The sequence below is a fragment of the Macrobrachium rosenbergii genome, chromosome 53 (genome assembly GCF_040412425.1).
Source record: "Macrobrachium rosenbergii isolate ZJJX-2024 chromosome 53, ASM4041242v1, whole genome shotgun sequence".
Lineage (NCBI taxonomy): Eukaryota > Metazoa > Arthropoda > Malacostraca > Decapoda > Palaemonidae > Macrobrachium > Macrobrachium rosenbergii.
The window spans coordinates 16,128,297-16,147,311 of record NC_089793.1 but is presented as its reverse complement, the minus strand read 5'-3'; the positions used below and the strand labels follow the sequence as shown (position 1 = coordinate 16,147,311).

General features: G+C 34.7%; 1 protein-coding gene and 1 long non-coding RNA gene across 8 annotated transcripts in view; one reads left to right on the top strand and one right to left on the bottom strand.

Annotated features, from left to right (window-relative positions):
• The window catches only part of LOC136834312 (uncharacterized), a 44,606-nt gene extending 39,418 nt beyond the window's left edge, over positions 1–5,188 (top strand). For all 5 annotated transcript variants that reach the window (XM_067096791.1, XM_067096793.1, XM_067096792.1 and 2 more), the window contains exon 4: positions 1,220–5,188. In XM_067096791.1, coding sequence (XP_066952892.1) covers positions 1,220–1,975 — 756 coding nt within the window. In that variant the 3' untranslated portion in view covers positions 1,976–5,188. The remainder of the gene's footprint in view (positions 1–1,219) is intronic.
• The window catches only part of LOC136834318 (uncharacterized), a 453,859-nt gene that overhangs the window by 57,904 nt on the left and 376,940 nt on the right, over positions 1–19,015 (bottom strand). The window lies entirely within an intron of this gene.

The following is a 19,015-nucleotide window of genomic DNA, read 5'->3' as shown; positions in this document are numbered from 1 at the left end:
ATTACCGCAACAACGGCCAATTAGTGTATCTTATTTACAGAGGCTCGTCTTTTTCATTTTTACTTACTTTTTTCGTAAGCTGACTAGGCCAGCTCTTTAATTTTGGAGGTCATCGTCCTTGATCTAGCTCTCAGTGTATTTTCTTAAATGTCATTACATTTTATGGACCCTAACATTCTCTTGTAACTAGAACAGGCTGTTCAATGAACTAGATTCTTGCATAGCAAGAGGCTAACTAAAAAAAAATGCATATATAACATATGACAATAATAAATAATCCGTAAAGAAATAAGCATATCGTAGTAGTGAACTGAGGTCACAAGATCGCGCCTTGAAGAAAATATACACAAATACATATTCTCCACAGGCGAAACGAATATCTACGGGCCGCGAATAGTATACTATTTTTTTTTTTTGTGTTACCAACGAATGTAATCTATGCCAGCTAATCTGTTGTGATATTTCTGGGATTCTGTGCTTTTACTACCGATTGTATTTGAAAATTAACTCTAAAGCTTTAAAGTCTGTTTTCAATCTTCGGTAGACCTTTGATAGGCTGTGCATATTCGACTGGCCTGGTAATATATTAATGAAATAATCTCAACAAAAACATTTCCCTAATCATAAGTTCATTCCATACAAACAGTCCTTTAAAAACTGGTGTTTCTAGTAGTAATGGCAGTATAGTTTAATACAAAAGTCGACTAAGTAACGTCACTATGCCAATATTCACCAAATACGTTTCGTCTGCCTCAGGGTCATGGGGTTGTCATACCCAGTACTTCAACATATGCTCTGGAAATATCTTTTAAATTACCTTATAAGGAACTAATATTGTCTTTTCCTGGAGAATTTGGCGGGTAGTTGTGTAAATATGTATTCACATTTAAAGAAGCTTCCCATAATATGTAGTTACTCAAGGAAGTCTCTTTTTTGATTCTTAAAATGATGTGTGACAGTTTGTTCAATAACAACTGTAGATGCTAATTTTTGGTAGTATTTTGATAATTGTTTGAATATTAAGAAAATATTATATTCAATGTTTAGATTTAATGCACTAAATAGTCTCCATTCATTTCTTGAATGGCATTTTTGTGTAAGGGATGAACAGTACTCGTACTCCCAGTACTAACACAAAGACCCAGGTGTGTTGTCTGCCGTTGTTGAGGAGATGGAAACCGTGTTGAACTAGTAACTAATGCCATTTTGATATTTACAGCTGGGTGAAAAAGGTGGAACCAAGAACAAGGGGGAGAAATTCGAAGAGGTCTTCCCTCCTACGTTCAGCAACAACAACAACAACACTATCAAAGTGTATAGACCGGCTGGCGAGAGTGAAAGTCCACTGCCGTTGAAGGATGAACCAACTAAAGAAAACGTGACCGAAATAGAAATTTGTGATAGAAAACGGGAAATATCCGAAGATGAACTCAAGGAATTCATTCATTCTTGCGTTTTAGCAGAGAATGTTGAAGAAGCGAGTCTCCCCCCACTTATCCCCGCGGGTGTACCAAATGCCGTCTGTGATGAATTAATATATTACGGTAGCAGAAGCTTTAATAAGTTGCTAATTTTTAATCTAGTCAAGTCAGTGATGGCCGAGTGCCAAGAACACTACTCCCATTCCATGCCCTTGTGTGCAAATTATCCAGTTCATTTAGTACAAAATAAAATTCTCAGTGTTTTGCAAAACGACACGAACGCATACCAACTCAGCACTTCGGGCTTGCAAGCTTTCCACAACGGATCGTTCATGCATCCGGCAGACAGCCAGTATTACCTGAACCAGCTGATCGCCGAGAGGATGGTCGAGAACGCAGTCATGGACGAACTGAAGAAGGAGATGAAGGAGTGGAAAGATGTGAGCCGGGAGGAGAGAGAGTTGAAAGAGGCTATATCCACCGACATCCTTCATGATCTCATAAGTGACACTGCGTCCCTGTTCGACGAAATCGTCAAGCGGAAGTTTACGTGATGGGTCTTGTTCGCTCTTCATTTTTCTTTCACGGAAATGAAAATTACGACATGCAGTGACATCTATGTAATTCAATTCTACGTGTTTCACATTATGGCAATGAGGACTGTCTCTTCCATAATGAAAGGACTAGAAAGCAAGACAAACATGTTTATCTACTTGAAGAATTTGAGACAACAATTCCGTAGACTATTTCTAGACTATGATATGATATACATAAGATATGAATGACCCAGTTTCCTATAATTTCAGTTATTTAAAGGTCAGGCAAGTAAAAAATAATCTTTCAGTACTAAACTCTACCCGATTCACTCATTCTACTGACGCGTTATCAACATACTTATTATCTTTATTATTATAATATATATACAGTATAATTCTTCATATGGAACAGCCAAAAAAGCCCATTAACTTCCTAAACAAGCTTTTATAGAATAGGATGCCCATAAGTGATAATAGACAGACACAAAGGGAGAGAAAGTCAAGAATGGTAAAAAATGAGCATAATAAAGAAATGAAAATGTAACACATAAATACTTATATATATCACTAGCATATGCCAGGATATACCCTTTGATTTACTGCCTTTAGGATAGCAACAATATTCATCGTTTCCGGACACTTTCGTCCTACATTTCTCCAACAGAACACTTACTAATCCAGCACAATAACCTCTCAAAATCTGTATTCACAGTGCATGGATAAACTGCTAGTGATGTCGCGGTTGTCTGTATGTCTCATTCAAGCACTGTACCGGGTAGGCCTACCTTGAGAGCACATCATCGCTTCAGCAGCCGCGAATAACAGTATTAATGTAGACTCTCTGCTAGTGTGTCTGTGGTGTAACAGAAGCAGCTCCAGCTGAAGATGCCTCTGTTACAGCACAGACGCACAGTCAGATAAAACTCTTGTTACAGCTTGAACTATCTGTCAGATAATGCTCTCCCTGTTACAGCACAGAACCTCTGTCAGCTGAAGCTGGCTCTGTTGCTGTTTGATTTTTTTTTTTTATTTCTTGACATGCTGGGGACTTTCCCCTTCTGCGCTAGATGTTCAACTGAATGTTGCACCATCACTGCGACATGTTTTCATTACGTATGCAAAGGTACTTGGGCATAATACAACTCTGCTTTTGTACTGTGATAGCTACGTGTAAAATAAATGTAAATGAATTACAGCATACTGGCTTCTATTCTTGAGCATGATTCGTAGGCAATAGGATGCCTACAGGGTTATTATTCAACTTCAGAAAATATGGCAGTTGAAGAAGAAATGTGGCTTGATGGATGGGATGGTACATGAAAGGCTATTTGATGAATCTTTCTAAAAATGAGATTGTGTTCAAATTTGTAACAGAAATTTCTTAGGATCTCTCGCAAATGATTATATTTTACCGTAGCCTGCAAAATTATTATCTCCTAGACTGGAAAACGTGTAAGAACTTTATTTTTATTAAGCTCATATAAAACCTCTCCAATATTAACATCTGAAACCATCATGTACACAGTTCATTAAATACTGTTGACCTTGGTTAATTCAAAGGTGTCAGCCTTCAAAGATCATGTTTTTCTCTTTTAACTATAACTACAGGCGTTTATTATTCAATTTTTCAAAAATAATTCATGTGAATAAACTATAAGCGAGTTCAAATTATTAGACAATGAAGTTTGTCCTATCATGTTCGAGGAAGGCAATTTTCATTTGTATTATCTGTACGGCGAGGCAACACCAGTTCTATAGGCGAGGTCATCTTCAGTCACACATTAAAATCTGATTACGTTACGCAGTATTCATACGGCTTCAGGTATATCCCACAACTAAATCTTTTCTCGCCTGTAATACTACTCCCTTGTCTAGTGAGATTTATTTACCTGACGTCTGATGTAATTCACATAATTTTACTTTTTTAGTGAATTACACTAAATTATCATGTAACATATAGTCTATGAAAATACTGACAAGCTATTTTCTACATCCTATGTTGGACGTCCAGTAACTGAAGTAGCATTCTACCATAGAAGAAAATTGTCACTATTCCTGTTTCTTTTTCTTCTTCGTAACTGATGAAATCGTCCCTTATTTCCATTAGATATATGCATCTGAAAATAGCCTCTCATTCTTCATCTGCAAAGCAGTAAATCAGTTGTGACTGCAAAACAATAAATACAAATATTTGGATACGCAACAGACAATATTAACTAGAAAATGCTCTTGTTAAATATCTTTTCATTATTTCCGACGTTTACATTATATGGAGATTAGGATTGTCTTTCAAATATGTAAACAGTTAAGAGAGAGGAACCCTTATTTCTTAGTAAAACTGAACAGTATGATACAAGACTGTCTGAGGCGAGGCATAAGAGTTTAATATATATACAGTATACATATATAAATATACATATACTGTATACACACACACAACACACACACACACACACACACACATATATATATATATATATATATATATATATATATATATATATATATATATATATATGGAGTGTTATGTTTAAATTTGTTTTGGAGAATTTACAATTGTATCCATTCTTACTAACTGAAAAATCACAGTATTTCATATTGTTGCTCGTTATCTTAGGCCATAAGCACACCATTTAGGCAGAGACCCTGTAACCTTGGATCGGTTTTGTAAAGTAAATGTTGTTCTTTTTAATTGTTTATGGAGATGTATATTGGGCAATCGAAATAAAAAAAAACAAAACCCTTTCCTTATGGCCATACCCTACCTCTGCTGGATTGTTGCTATAACGCAGTGTAATGCAATTTTCCTGGTAACTCTTTTATGTTCCTTTCTTTTCTTCATTTCTTGTAGACTTACCGTTTAATAAGTGGTTACTGTATTTAAAAATGAGCTAACCGTAAGCTCAACAATATTTACTTCGTTGCAGGCCCAGGTTGCAATACAACTTAACAATTCTGTATTATTACTGCATGCTCTTTTCTTTGTATCTGTACTGAAATGATAAATACCTGATAAATGTACTTTCTGAATCCACTTGGCGATCACAAGCTTTCGTAAAGGTTACATTGTCAACCTAAATATGCACTGAACGTTATTAATATAATGTTACTGAGTGTTCTTTTAAAAACCAAGAATGTTTTGTGAGTAAGTGTGTCATCTATGATATAAAGAAAAACTCATGTGATGTTACACCTTATGTTGTGTGCAGTTTCGTGTATTTTTTTTTTTTTTGATAAAACTCCCATGTGAAATAACATCAACTTTTCTTATGTATTAAGGCAATAATATGTGTATACTGTTGCTTCTCCGTTGGCATGATTTATATATTTATATATATATATATATATATATATATATATATATATATATATATATATATATATATATATGTATATGATAATACACTCACACACACATATATATATATATACTCTGCATATATATATGTATGTATATATATATATACATACACACACATATATATATATATATATATATATATATAATATATGTATATATATATATATATATATATATATCTTTATATATATATATATATATATATATATATATATATATATATATACATACATACATACACATATATATATACTGTATATACATATATAATGCATATATATACATATATATGTGCGTGTGTATGTATGTATGTATGTATGCATGTATGTATGTACGTAGAATTAATGCAGAAATATTTATGCATGTATGCTACGGTTTCATAAAACAAAGCGAAGTGCAAATTTCCCATTTCAATTTTGTTTGTTTTTTATTCTTCAAAGATGTATTCACAAGATAAGCAAGTGACTTGTTGTCTTTTATGCTATTGCCCATTTGGTGCTAATTCCTCCATTGCCCGAACCCACGCAACTTGCACTGTAGACAGGGATGCATTTTATCCCACATCCAACCGTTTGTATATAAAAAAAAGTATGTTGTAGGTTTGTATAACAAGTGTAAATAACTTTTCAAGCTGTTTGTATATTTTCCATTTGTATATATTTGCAAGATGTCTAAAGAAAGTTACACTTCCTAATTTATTCTGATATAACTCTAAGCACATTTAGTAACTAGTGGAAAGTACTACCATAGATATTTAAGCGCGATATTAGTCACTCCTAGCAGCATTGCAGTAGAGTCTACGACAAAGTTCTTATAGCGAGTCTTCGATAGTATCAATGCTAATAGTGCAGGTAGTAATCTATTAGGGCAGACGCAAAACTTGTTGCCAATAGTGAGTCAGTCTAGTAACGGGCTTTTTGTAACTCGATAGTGAATAACTGTTCTGTTAAATGTGAATAACTACTCTGTTAAACCATGGAAAAATATATGTGAAAGATTGTCTTTGGTAAACATACAAATCCATTTGTTTCACAGGTCCTGTAAGAGGAGAATTTAGTTTTCTGTTTAGTAGTATTTAAGAATGATTTTTTTTTTTTGTTTGACATAGACAGGAGTCTGGTAATGTGTTTTTAACCTCTCAATGTTTGAAGAAAACTTCCAAAATCCATCAGTTTGTGGTGGAAAATTTCAGTGTTATTTTTTGTTTGTAATGAGAATTTCTGTCAAAAATATACAAACTATATTCTTTATGTTGCAAATATATTTTGAATATTTCAAGTCGAGTATTGTCATGTTATCCATAAATGATTGTTTTTAGTTTTAAGTTATTAATTTCAGTTAGGGTAATAATAATAAAAACGATTATGCTGTCTTATTCAGTAGTCTTGGTTTAATAACTTTTAGAAAATGTCATTATAATTCATATTTTCATTCACAGTTTGTGAAACAGGAACACTCCAAAATTTCTGATTATTTAAGATTTTACTGGTGATAACTTCTGAAATATACATTGTGGCTAAATATGTTGTTGAAGAAAATGGTGTAGTTTTATCAGTGAAGTTAGCTTCTTGAAAGTCGTTTATCGAATCGATATATATATATATATATATATATATATATATATATATATATATATATATATATATATATATATATATATATATATATATATATATATATATATATATCAACTGTTATCAAGCCACCTTTTCGCTGAATAATCGCTGTTAACCAAAAGCACTGACTTGACTACCGATAAACGCTAACGTCTGTGATTATTGCACAGTGCATGCTCATGCAAAAACATTATCCGATAAAAATTGCAAGAAATATAGATATATGTATTTCTCATTGGTGATCTCTAAAAAAAATTAACAGCAATGATTAACATTACTACCATCTAATGAAACTTTGTAAAACGACTGTAGCTTTTAATGCGAGTCTAGTCTTCCAAGTTAAAATGTATCCAGAAAATAAATCTTCACGATAAAATCAATCTTTATGATTCCCTTACATTGTTCTGGGTTTGTGTTTGCGCTTAGACTTATACACATCTACAAACGGGTATTCTGGCTCTATCTTATATCGCTGACAGCGTAAAAAGGGACTTTGTAGTGTGGACGGTAATGTCTTTTGGTTGACAACAAACAACAAAAGTAAGTCCCACAAGAATATAGTAAAAATAATAAAAATAACTATACCTGAAGATTCTGAATCCTTGATTTACTGTTGTTTGGTTTTGATACGATTTGCTCAAGGAGAAAGAGTCCACGCTAGCATAAGGCCTTTAATCTATTAACAACAACGAAAAATGCCATCATAGAACCTACGCATATTGGACGCAGACAGTTTTTATATAAAAGTACTTATGACTGTAGTCACATTTGAAGGATGAGGAACCAAAAGGGAAGTATTACTGTAAACAATCACCTTTCCGAAATGAATCGGAAATAGAACCTTGTCATTAAAAACATTTTGGTAATTGAAGATGGCATCATAGCGTTAAATTAACAATTCTGTTAACAGAAGAGTGAAAATTCAACACTAGTTTGGAGTTACGGGATTCAAGAGAGAAAGAAAGAGGGAAAGAGGAGAAAATCCACTTGCTCTCTTTATTTCCTTTGTTTCATTTACTAACTATAATAGTTATTAAAGAGGACTTAAAAAACCACTTGATCACGAAAACATCTGTGATGCAAAAAGTCATAAAAACGGGGAATTTGCAAAATCAATCCTACACTAATCCTTAGCTCATCCAACTAAAATAAAGCGTGAATAATTTCCAGTTCTTATTTTGGAATGAAAGGGAACTTTACCATTGATTTTATTTACTATGCTAACACATTTTTGACACAAAGAAAGACCTTTCCTGATTTCGATTCAAATATCAAAATTGTACTGACTTCAGAAAATTTTTGAGCCCACTGATTTTTGGGGTGGTCGTCATCATGTTTTGAAAGCGTTCATGCTTAATCCACAACAGAGCATTTCAATGCTCATTTCGTTCCATTTTGCGTCCAGTATGGAGACCGAAAACTTTCTGTCAAGTGAGGAAGTAAGTTAGAAACGGAGTCAATGCATACTGCCCTAAAATGGAAGACCGCAGTATCTTGCAAACATACAAAACCAAGAAAAATTGTAGATACTGCAGTTTTCCCTTGCCTTACTACTGATTTTACAGATATTGCAAATGGGACCCTCTAAATACTCGTGGACAGCATTGAAGAATCATTCTGAAACTGCAGTAACGTATATTTTGTGTTTCACGAGCCCATTAGGTGGCATAACTCAATTTCGAAAATTCTGCAGACACTGCAGTTTTCCATTGTAAGGCAGCATATAGCTTCGAGCATCTCAGTGACATGCCTCATAATACCACAGTATGAGCAAAGAACTCTTTGATGAAATGAATAACTAAGCTACGACAAAGGAGAAAATAGCTAAAAATAGCACCTGAGAACTCCGGAAAAACACAAACACACGAGTTGCCATAAAAAAACAACTCTTGGGGTGAGAAATGTAAATACATTATACGATCCCAACAGAAATGATATGCCCGATCTCGGTAGCTGGATCTTGAAAACTTCTGAACTGCAACTTTGCCAAGAGAGTGTACAAACTCATCCTGGTTCTACGCACGGATAATAGTGGAACGAAGGTATATTTAACGCCACTTCCTCGTAAAGCACTCACTGCTTCCAAATCTTATAGTCTATTATCGTACGAGTAAGGGCAGATATCACACAGACGACCTGGCAAGGAATGGAATATGAGGACAGAAAAATCGAGGTTTCCAAATGGCATAGAATTACAGCGAAATAAATGCGATTTACCGCATTACAGTGAATTGCGTGGACAGGAAAAGGAGAATGTAGATTAGAAAAATACCATTATATACTGGCAAAAAGTTGTTCATTAAGGGGTTTGTTCAAGAAAGCAGACAACAGTGAATGAAAGGACTGTCCGCTTCAAAGCAGGGAGCAAATAGTTTAAATTATCCATAATGCTACAATTTGAGCTAATCAGAATGAAATGCGAACGAGGATAAAGATAAGTTTTATGAAAACCTTCGAGATATAGTTGAGCAAATCACCACGAATGATACAATCAAAATACTAAGTGACTTTGATAGAGCAAGAAGTGGATGTATTTGGTCCAACAATACGACTGCATAGTGTACTATGGAATGAAAGGGGAGCAAAACTGCGTTAGTATGCAAATATAAATAACATTGTGATAGGAAGAGTTATATTCACACATCAAAATATCTATAAAGATATATTGTTCATGAAAATCACGAAACAGTAGGATAAAAAGAATTAACAGTTTAGATAACGTAAAATACAAGTAGCACATAATGATCATCAAACGGGATGAACACAGAAATAAGAATAGCAAAAAGATACAGACAAATTACAAATGAGGATACAGAAAGGATCAACTGAAACAAAAAGAAAAGGTAACTGGATAAAAATCACAGAGGAAAGTTTTGGAAAGCTAAGTGGATCTAGACTTTGTAAGGAAGGGAGGATGTCAAGCAAGGAATAAGAACGCATAGAACTAAAAAATTACCTGTCATTTTGGGGCGAAGTTATGAGCGTAAGCCAAAAACACTAATGGGTGGTTCTGAACAGTGAAGAGACACGTAATCTAATACAAATACACCGTTACAGAAGAGAGAGGTAGCTGGAAGCGGTGAAAAAGCTGTGTAACAAAACAAGTGTGTGGATAATATAGCAGACTCAAATATGGACAAGCGGCATCGGAGTATGTCTTTAAACTCATACAGCCCATATGGAGGCAAGAAGAGATGCCAGGTGGACTGAGATGAAGGAAGAGTACCAAGAAAAGGTATGATGCAAACAGCATTGGTTACCACTGGAGCCTATCAGGTGGGATTATATCTCGTAAACTTACTATTCTTGGGACGGTCAAGTTTATGTAACCGGAAAAATTATAAGATCCGACGACAAACAGCTCTGTTCAATGCCCAGGGCTGTTTTTGTTAGGTTAACTGTGAATAAGTTGACAAAGTAACTGGAGGACTGGCTGAACATTACATTAGTACATTTATAAATAAGCGCCAAAAATGGGACATTTTTGGCAACTATATGCTAGTGGGAATACATATCATTAGGATCTATAATCTTGCGCGAATAGATAACTGACCAGCTTAATGTCTATACGATTTTAGCCTACACATACTTTTCCTTACTTTTCTATTCGAGGATGGGCTTTAAAAAAAAAAAAAAAACTCAAGGAGGCCCGTTCTAGGCCCGTTCTACTGGCCTCTGCAATCTTAAATATAACGGTCAGTATTAATGTATTCTTAGCTGTACCCTTCAAACTAAGACAGCCAAAGATTGAGACGTAGGCTAAATCAATTCAGATTTCTCATATATGAAGCATGTATTTGGTTTATATCTTAAAGTTACAAGTTATGAAAATGATTAATAAATAAATCAACATTAACTGATGTACTCATCACCAGAGTACAGCACTGAGTCGTGTTTCATGTCTTATCATGTAATTAGTAAATGATGCATTGAGAGGTTTATTAATGCGGAACTGTGAACTGCATTAATATTTCACCGATTACCTTGCTCGATGATGTTTCCGTATTCTCAAAACGTTTTCTTTTTTTCTTTTTCTGCTGTGTGTTCTACCCCACCAGAGTTGCAAACTATAAAAATTCATACTCTTCAACATTTTGAGGAAAAGACATCCAGATATATATATATATATATATATATTTTTTCTATATATACATATGTAATATATATATTATAATATATATATATATATATATATATATATATATATAACACATATATGTATATATACAGTATATATATATATATATATATATATATATATATATATATATATATATATATATATATATATATATATATATATATATATATATATATATATATACTCAAGCGTCCGTGTTACGTTGAAGGCATAGGAATAAACAGTTCCCCAAAATATCTATCTCTCTCTCTGTCTGTCTGTCTGTCTAGATGCAAATTTATTTTACATAATGCATGCCCTTAAGAAAACAATGTACTTTATCGCTTCTTATAATACATTATTTAATGATGAACACACCAGTGCAGTGGCTTAATACAAGGGTAGTATTTTTGCAAGGTCCTAAACTCCACAGTCCCTCTCACTCTCACCCGCAAAACCTCGAACGAATCTCTCGCGGCAGAAATGACCTGGGAATCCTTTCCCCAGCTCATAAAAATATAGTTGGAGGAATTGCAAGCACATCAAATCAAGAGAGGCGCCCCCGGCGATTCTCTGATAGCTGACGTGCACTCCACTAAAGCCCCTTCATCTAGTCTTTGTTGGGCCATCATTAGGCTATCAATGCTCGGCAGTAAAAAGAACGAAAATAAAGAAGTCTTCTAAGGTTACGATGCAATTCGCATGGTGAGGAAAGTGCTACGGACTCAGCCTGTTGGAAAACCTCGGTCGCGTCGTTACTCCGAATACAAATAGTCAAATCGGTTGGTAAAATCTTCCGTCAGCTGAATTCGAAGAAACTGTTAGACTGATTCTTTTGGTAAGAGACATAACCAATTAAACTGACCGGTAGGGTACACTGACTGCATGTTCAGTCAATGCAATATTACAACGAAGACCAGATATCGCTTCCATTGGATTTTCTATTTTTTTTTTCACTTTACTCATGGAAGCTAATAAAAATTCTAAAACTGAACAAAAATTTTTCACATACTTTTAAAACATAACAAAACTACATGTCTCTCAACTCAGCGCACAGAAATGATGCTGAAATGTAATAATAATTTTCTTCCTTTGAGTTCACGACTGCAAAAATAATAAAGTAATTCTATTATAATTTAAGATGCAAGCGTTTAATATTCAACTCATGCTTCCTTCAAGACGTACAGACTGTATTAAGTTCCTTCCCTATTAAAGCCTTCGCTATCGGAGTTCTCCATCATAAATAAATAGGGCCAAAAGGCAAACACCCTTTGTTCTCTCACAGCCGCAATCGTTAAAAGCTCCAGCAGGGGAAAAAAAAAAAAAACTAAACAAAAATAAAAACAGTGAAAGGACCTCCTGGCACCTCATCAGACAGCAGAGCCTGTTGCTGTCTGCTCTAGTTCCAGGTAAAACTGGGCTGCTGTTCATGCTTGCGCGTTCCTATCTAAAGCTACTTGTTTACTCTGTGTCCGGAGAATAAACCTCCGATATCTCACTCGGGTTCATTTTCGAGAACTACACCTCACAAACTGCACTTTCAAAACGGCGCTTTCTTCGGTTGCTTTATCGGCACCTGTTGCCTCCGTCGGGCAAATCGGTGCGATGAAGAGATCGGAACGGCGCGATTTCTTCCTCGATAAACGGATTATCTTCAAAGCGAGGGACAGGCCTGACGTCCGACTGTTGCGGGTTAAAATAAATGATGTAATGGAGAAATTTCGCATCGATTCGTGGCAATCTTGAATCCCACGAGGAGGTCGTACGCAGGAAACTCATGACTTGTTAAGGAAAGGTTAAACGAAACTTACTATACTTCTGAATGAATAAAACACACCGCGATATAAAGATAAAAAGAAACAAGAAACAAATCGAGGATAATACCGCGGACACAGTGACGTCAAAACAGGAGCTTGGCCATATGGCCTAGAAAGATAGCGAATCAAATTGAAGCACTAAGCAGGAAAACTACAATTAAACACGAATTCTATTTTGAAAATCAAGAGACTATCTACCAACGAGGCAGACAGGGCTAATTTCAATATAATTCGGTGAGGCCATCTTGGGTCGAGATGGGCAGGCCACCACAAGCACTGGGGAGATAAGAGAAGGGGAGCTTCCATGCAAGCAGCCATGCACGAGACTTAAGAGGATTGCAAGCCAGTGGGAGAAGGTTTCCTGATGGATGCTTCGTGGTAAGAGAAAATGAAGAGAAAAAAAATAAAGCGCAGACCTTGGGAGAAGAATATAATATAAAATAATGTAGTAAAGAACTTCTGCAATAGGAGTAACAATGATGCATAAAAGGAGTTTGCTAAATGTAACATAATGAATTTTTAATTTTTCATGAACTTTATATATGAGTAGACATATACTTGCAAGACAGACGCACACAAATAAATGCATTATTTCAGCAAATTCATAAAAAATAGAAATAAATCTCAAATTTTACTAGGTTTGTCAATTCAATTTTTACTATAGCGTAAATTCTAGTTGGGAGCGATAACTTAAAGTCCATGGAAATACGAATGAAAAAAAAATCAGCAGAAATAGCTAAGTTATTGATTCTATGGATGCTCATATAAAAAATAGGTTCTTGAGACACTATAGTTCATTAATTCTTCGCATTATTTTCAAGATAATGTGACGATGGAGAAACTCATAAGGAAAACAAGTCCTTCTACTTCATGAAGGGGACGTATTTCTGTCATAAATAAGTCATAAACCTTTAATCATGACAGTATCCCCATTTTCCATACGTTACTGAAAAAATTTTTTTGAGGCACCGAATTTGAAACTATGAAATAATACATAAACTAAAATACCATTACCCCTTTATGAAGTAATTACGTATCTACAATGATAAAACGTTAAAAATAAAATAGAGAAGAGGTGAAAATAAAAATTTACCGTTGCCAATATATACTAATGAAAAATGTCAAGGTTTGTTAAAACAACCGGTTTCTTGCAGTTACATGGCTCCTGAAGTCAACATATCTTCGCTTTAATCTAATATGGATACATTTTCGAAAGGGATATCGCGACCTAGGTACTTTTGCTAAATCTGGACAAAATTGAAAGAAAACTAACATACGCTTCTATTTTCCTATTCCCAGATTATTTATCATAAGAGAGAGAGAGAGAGAGAGAGAGAGAGAGAGAGAGAGAGAGAGAGGAGAGAGAGAGGCTATTCAGTATACTGAAAGTATGCGCTTTACTGCATATTCTCTTTGCTAAATCTGGAAAAACTGAAAGAAAAATAATATGCGCTTCTATTTTCCTATTCCAGATTATTTATCATAAGAGAGAGAGAGAGAGAGAGAGAGAGAGAGAGAGAGAGAGAGAGAGAGAGAGAGATTCAGAATACTGAGAGTATGCGTTTTATTGCATATTCTCTTTGTTAAATCTGGAAAAATTGAAAGAAAACTAGTATTCGCTTCTATTTTCCTATTCCCAGATTGTTTATCATGAGAGAGAGAGAGAGAGAGAGAGAGAGAGAGAGAGAGAGAGAGAGAGAGAGAGAGAGATTCAGTATACTGAGAGTATGCGTTTTACTGCATATTCTCTTTGCTAAGTCTGGAAAAATTGAAAGAAAACTAATAAACGCTTCTATTTGTCTATTCCAGATTATTTATCATAAGAGAGAGAGAGAGAGAGAGAGAGAGAGAGAGAGAGAGAGAGAGAGAGAGAGAGAGAGAGATATTTAGTATACTGAGAGTATGTGCTTTACTGCATATTTTCTTTGATAATTCTGGAAAAATTGAAAGAACACTAATATATGACGCTTCTATATTCCTACTCCTAGGTTATTTACCATGAGAGAGAGAGAGAGAGAGAGAGAGAGAGAGAGAGAGAGAGAGAGAGAGTATGCGTTTCACTGCATATTCTCTTTGCTAAATCTCGAAAAATTTAAAGAACACTAATATAAGCTTCTATTTTCTGAGCTTATGTGTTTTACTGCATATTCTCTTCTCTTCTTTTGTGCTTGACTTCCCCGTCCGAGATGATATTTTCAATTCGGATTTGTCTGAAGAGGAAACTTTCTATTCGGCAAGCGATAACCTTGGCATTTTATAATCATCCCATACTGCAATGAAAGAACATCTCGCTGAAGCAAAAATAAAACTGGCCGTCATCATCGACAACTAAGATAACATTTGAAGAATTAATGAATTAATCATTGGGATTTTTCTGGCGTTAAAGATTTTGAAGCATAAAGGGCATTTGATTAAATATTTAAGTGTAGTGTTTACACAATATGAGCGCCTGTGGAATTGATTCAGAAGCTATTCAATGACAAATCATTTAACTAAAGAAAAAAAATTAGGGTGGCTCGTCGAAAAAAGAGAGGTACCGGGGGAAGAGGTACCAAACGCTGCATTTAAAACAATACTTTAGGGACTGTTAACAAATATTGACTTGGTTACAAAAACGCACGTAACTAACTGAAAATTTGATTGAAAGACACTATTTCCCACTAGATTTTTCTCCAGATATTGATGACACACTCTTTAGCTACTGAATGAGACTTAGCTTAGCTCTTTATCTCTAATAATTTTAAAAGGTAGGCGTTTTACGGGAAGTGAACTAAAAATACCTTTTTTATTTTTTCTATTGCAGATTTTGCCTTCAGCAGTTAGGAGAAGAATCTAGGTGGAAATAGTGTCTTTAAATAAAATTTTCAGTTAGCTATATGCGTTTTTGTAACCCAAGTCAGTATTTGAGCAACAGTCCCTTAAATAAAAAATACCACCATTCATTCCATTCCCATTATTGCAACGCTGTACTAGTTCCAGCCATTAAAATATAGAACATGTCTGTTACGAAGCTCAGTGAGATCATGTTTGCAATATGAGGCATGTCTCTGTAACTTACTGCAGTATCGCAGAGGTATTTTGTCCTTGCGGGCGATCTGTGATTAGCAAATGCACTCTCTCAAGTCTCTTAAACAGTAACACAATAACATTAGAGCTTCAGATGGAAAGGTCGTTTGGATTTAAGGGAATGAGGTTATGGGGGCGGGGGTTAGGGTTGGGGGGGAGTCCATGGAAACTGAATGAGCAGGAAGGTTGGTAGTACTATGTTTTCTTAGAAATGCCCAAAAGACATGAACCAAGAGATATGAGGCGCGAGTTCAGTGAGATAACAAAAATGAACATCCATAGGATAACAGATAATAATGATGATAATGATGACTATTGTTCCCTGTCATTGTAAATACGTTCACAGCTATAAAATACAGATAAATGTGATTTGCAGCACAAACTTAGTGTAAACATGATCAATATCAACTACGATAATCTAGATTTCTCAGAAAACCAAATGATGATTTTCGATTTATCAGCTCCCGTCAACTAATGTCGTGCACACTGAAATATACAATATATATATATATATATATATATATATATATATATATATATATATATATATATATATATATATATATATATATATGTATATATGCATATCTCTGTAACTTACTGCTGCGTCACCAAGTAGTATTTTGTTCATGCAGGCAGTCTTTGATTAGCAAATGAAGTCTCTTTAATAGCAGCACAATAAAATTAGAAAATAAGTTAGAACTTGAGTTGGAAAGGTCGTTTGGATCCCCGGCAATGGGAACATGGGGGGGGGGTGTCAATGGAAACTTGCATGACCAGGAAGGTTAGTGATAGCAAGTTTACTTAGAAATGCGTGAATAATGAAAGAAGAAGAAGAAGAAGAAGAAAAAAGGAATGCGTGAAAGACATGGCGGAAGAGATACAAAAACCGAGTTTAATGAGATAGGATATATCCATAGGGTCGCATAGGATAATTCTTGTAATTTAACTGACATCGATTATTATCATACATAAAAAAAAATTCTTAGCATAATGCACATACACACATATATATATATATATATATATATATATATATATATATATATATATATATATATATATATATATATATATATATATATATATATATATATATATAACTTTATCATACATACAATTGTTCTGTGCATTAGTATAATTACTAAAGGACCTCATTCAAACTGGATGGTATCTAATGGAGTTTTTATTCAAAAAGTTACAAGCTTTCTTGGACAAATGTCCATTATCAAGGATCCGTACGGATACTTGATAATGTGGGACCGTTTGTCCAAGAAAGCTTGTAACTTTTTGAATAAAAACACCATTAGATACCATCCAGTTTAATATATCCTTTTAGTAATATATATATATATATATATATATATATATATATATATATATATATATATATATATGTTGGTGCGCATTATTTAGGTGTGTGTGTGTGTGCGCATTCCGTAAAAATTCTATTAAGTACGATAATCGACGTCAGGTCATATTACAAGAATTGCAGTTAAGGTACCCATACGTTATTGGAACGTCGTTCAGTACATGCATAAGTACACACACACACACACACACACACACACACACACACACATATATATATATATACAGCTGAGGCCACAGAAAAATAAAAGAAGGACGTACGAAGTTACTAAGTACCTTGTACCTTAAATTGTGCTGAACAAACACGACAACTCTTGGTGCATCCTTCTTTTATTTGTCCTGTGGCCTCACTTGTATTAAGTCACATGCTGTTTCTGATGACATAGAAGAATGCATGTATGTGTATGTATATACATACACAGGTACATAAATATATATACATATACATATATGTTGCATATACACAGTATGTATAACTAATGCAGTTGCACCTTCTCTGCTCCAAGACGCAAAATACTTCATAAACTTATAATCCAAATGAAATCAAAGGAACTAACGGTATTACCGCTTTTAACAGCATTCATCTCGTAATCCACAAACACTCATCTACGTCATAATCTCACGGGTTATCCGATTAATATTTACCCGTTCCTGGAAAGCTGCTGCCGTCTAGTGCTAATTTATGAAAGTTTTAAGACTGAAAAAAGCCCCGGATTCTTCATCACCAAGTGCTCCATATATACGCTACAAAGACAAAAATTTTCTCCCAGAGATAAATGAAATCAGAGTCCAAGGGATCTTATCAATCTGATCTCATTTCCCGCCATTCCCGAGAACTCCTTTAAACTGATGAAGTCAGCATCCCAAAGCGATCTCCCAGGCCCAGCCTATTACCGTGGCGCGGTGAGCTGCATTCAAATTCTCCATTAAAGGGCTAAATTATTCTCCGCAGCCTAGCCTGTATTAGCTCTCGGCGGGGGTGAGCATGAGCTAACACATCTCCTTTTCTAATTCCAATTCTCGGGATATACGCCACAACGGCTCGCAGGGTGATGACTCCATTACCTGGCCTTGTGATGACGTCACATCCATCTTGTAGGAACCAGGATGAAGCTCACCCGTATGGTATCTTTTGTCTTTGGTACTTTAACGAATATGGTAAGTCTTCGTCAACATTACTTAATGCACTGGCTATCCAGGACTCAGTGGGACCCCATTGCCGCCCTTATCAGACTCACAAGGTCTGTTGCACAGCCTGAGTGTCAAATCCTGAATATTTTTTCCTAAGCAAATTGAGTATCGGTAAACCTAAAAGGCAATTCGCAGAATGAACAAGGTAAATAAAATGTTATAAAGAAATATATTGCATTTTCAGCTAAATAAAAGAATTATGAGCGTTGTAAAGTAAGATTTGTGAAAATAAATCTTAAAAGATTCCCTTCTTAGTTTTTTGTCTTTCTTTTGTTCAACAATATCCTTTTCAATGATTACCTACTTATTCAAAATGTCATAACATGCTGCATACATCTTAAAGAGAAACTAGTGATCGTTCGAATTTCTTTGAGACGTTCGAGGATATACGAATTAGTTTCCGCTTGAAGTAAATGAGATAATAAAATGAGAAAGAGTATTTAACTGGCGAATTTTCTTCGGCCTCTTAATCGTAATTATTCAATTAAAGCCTCACCAAGAGTTAAATAAAACTCT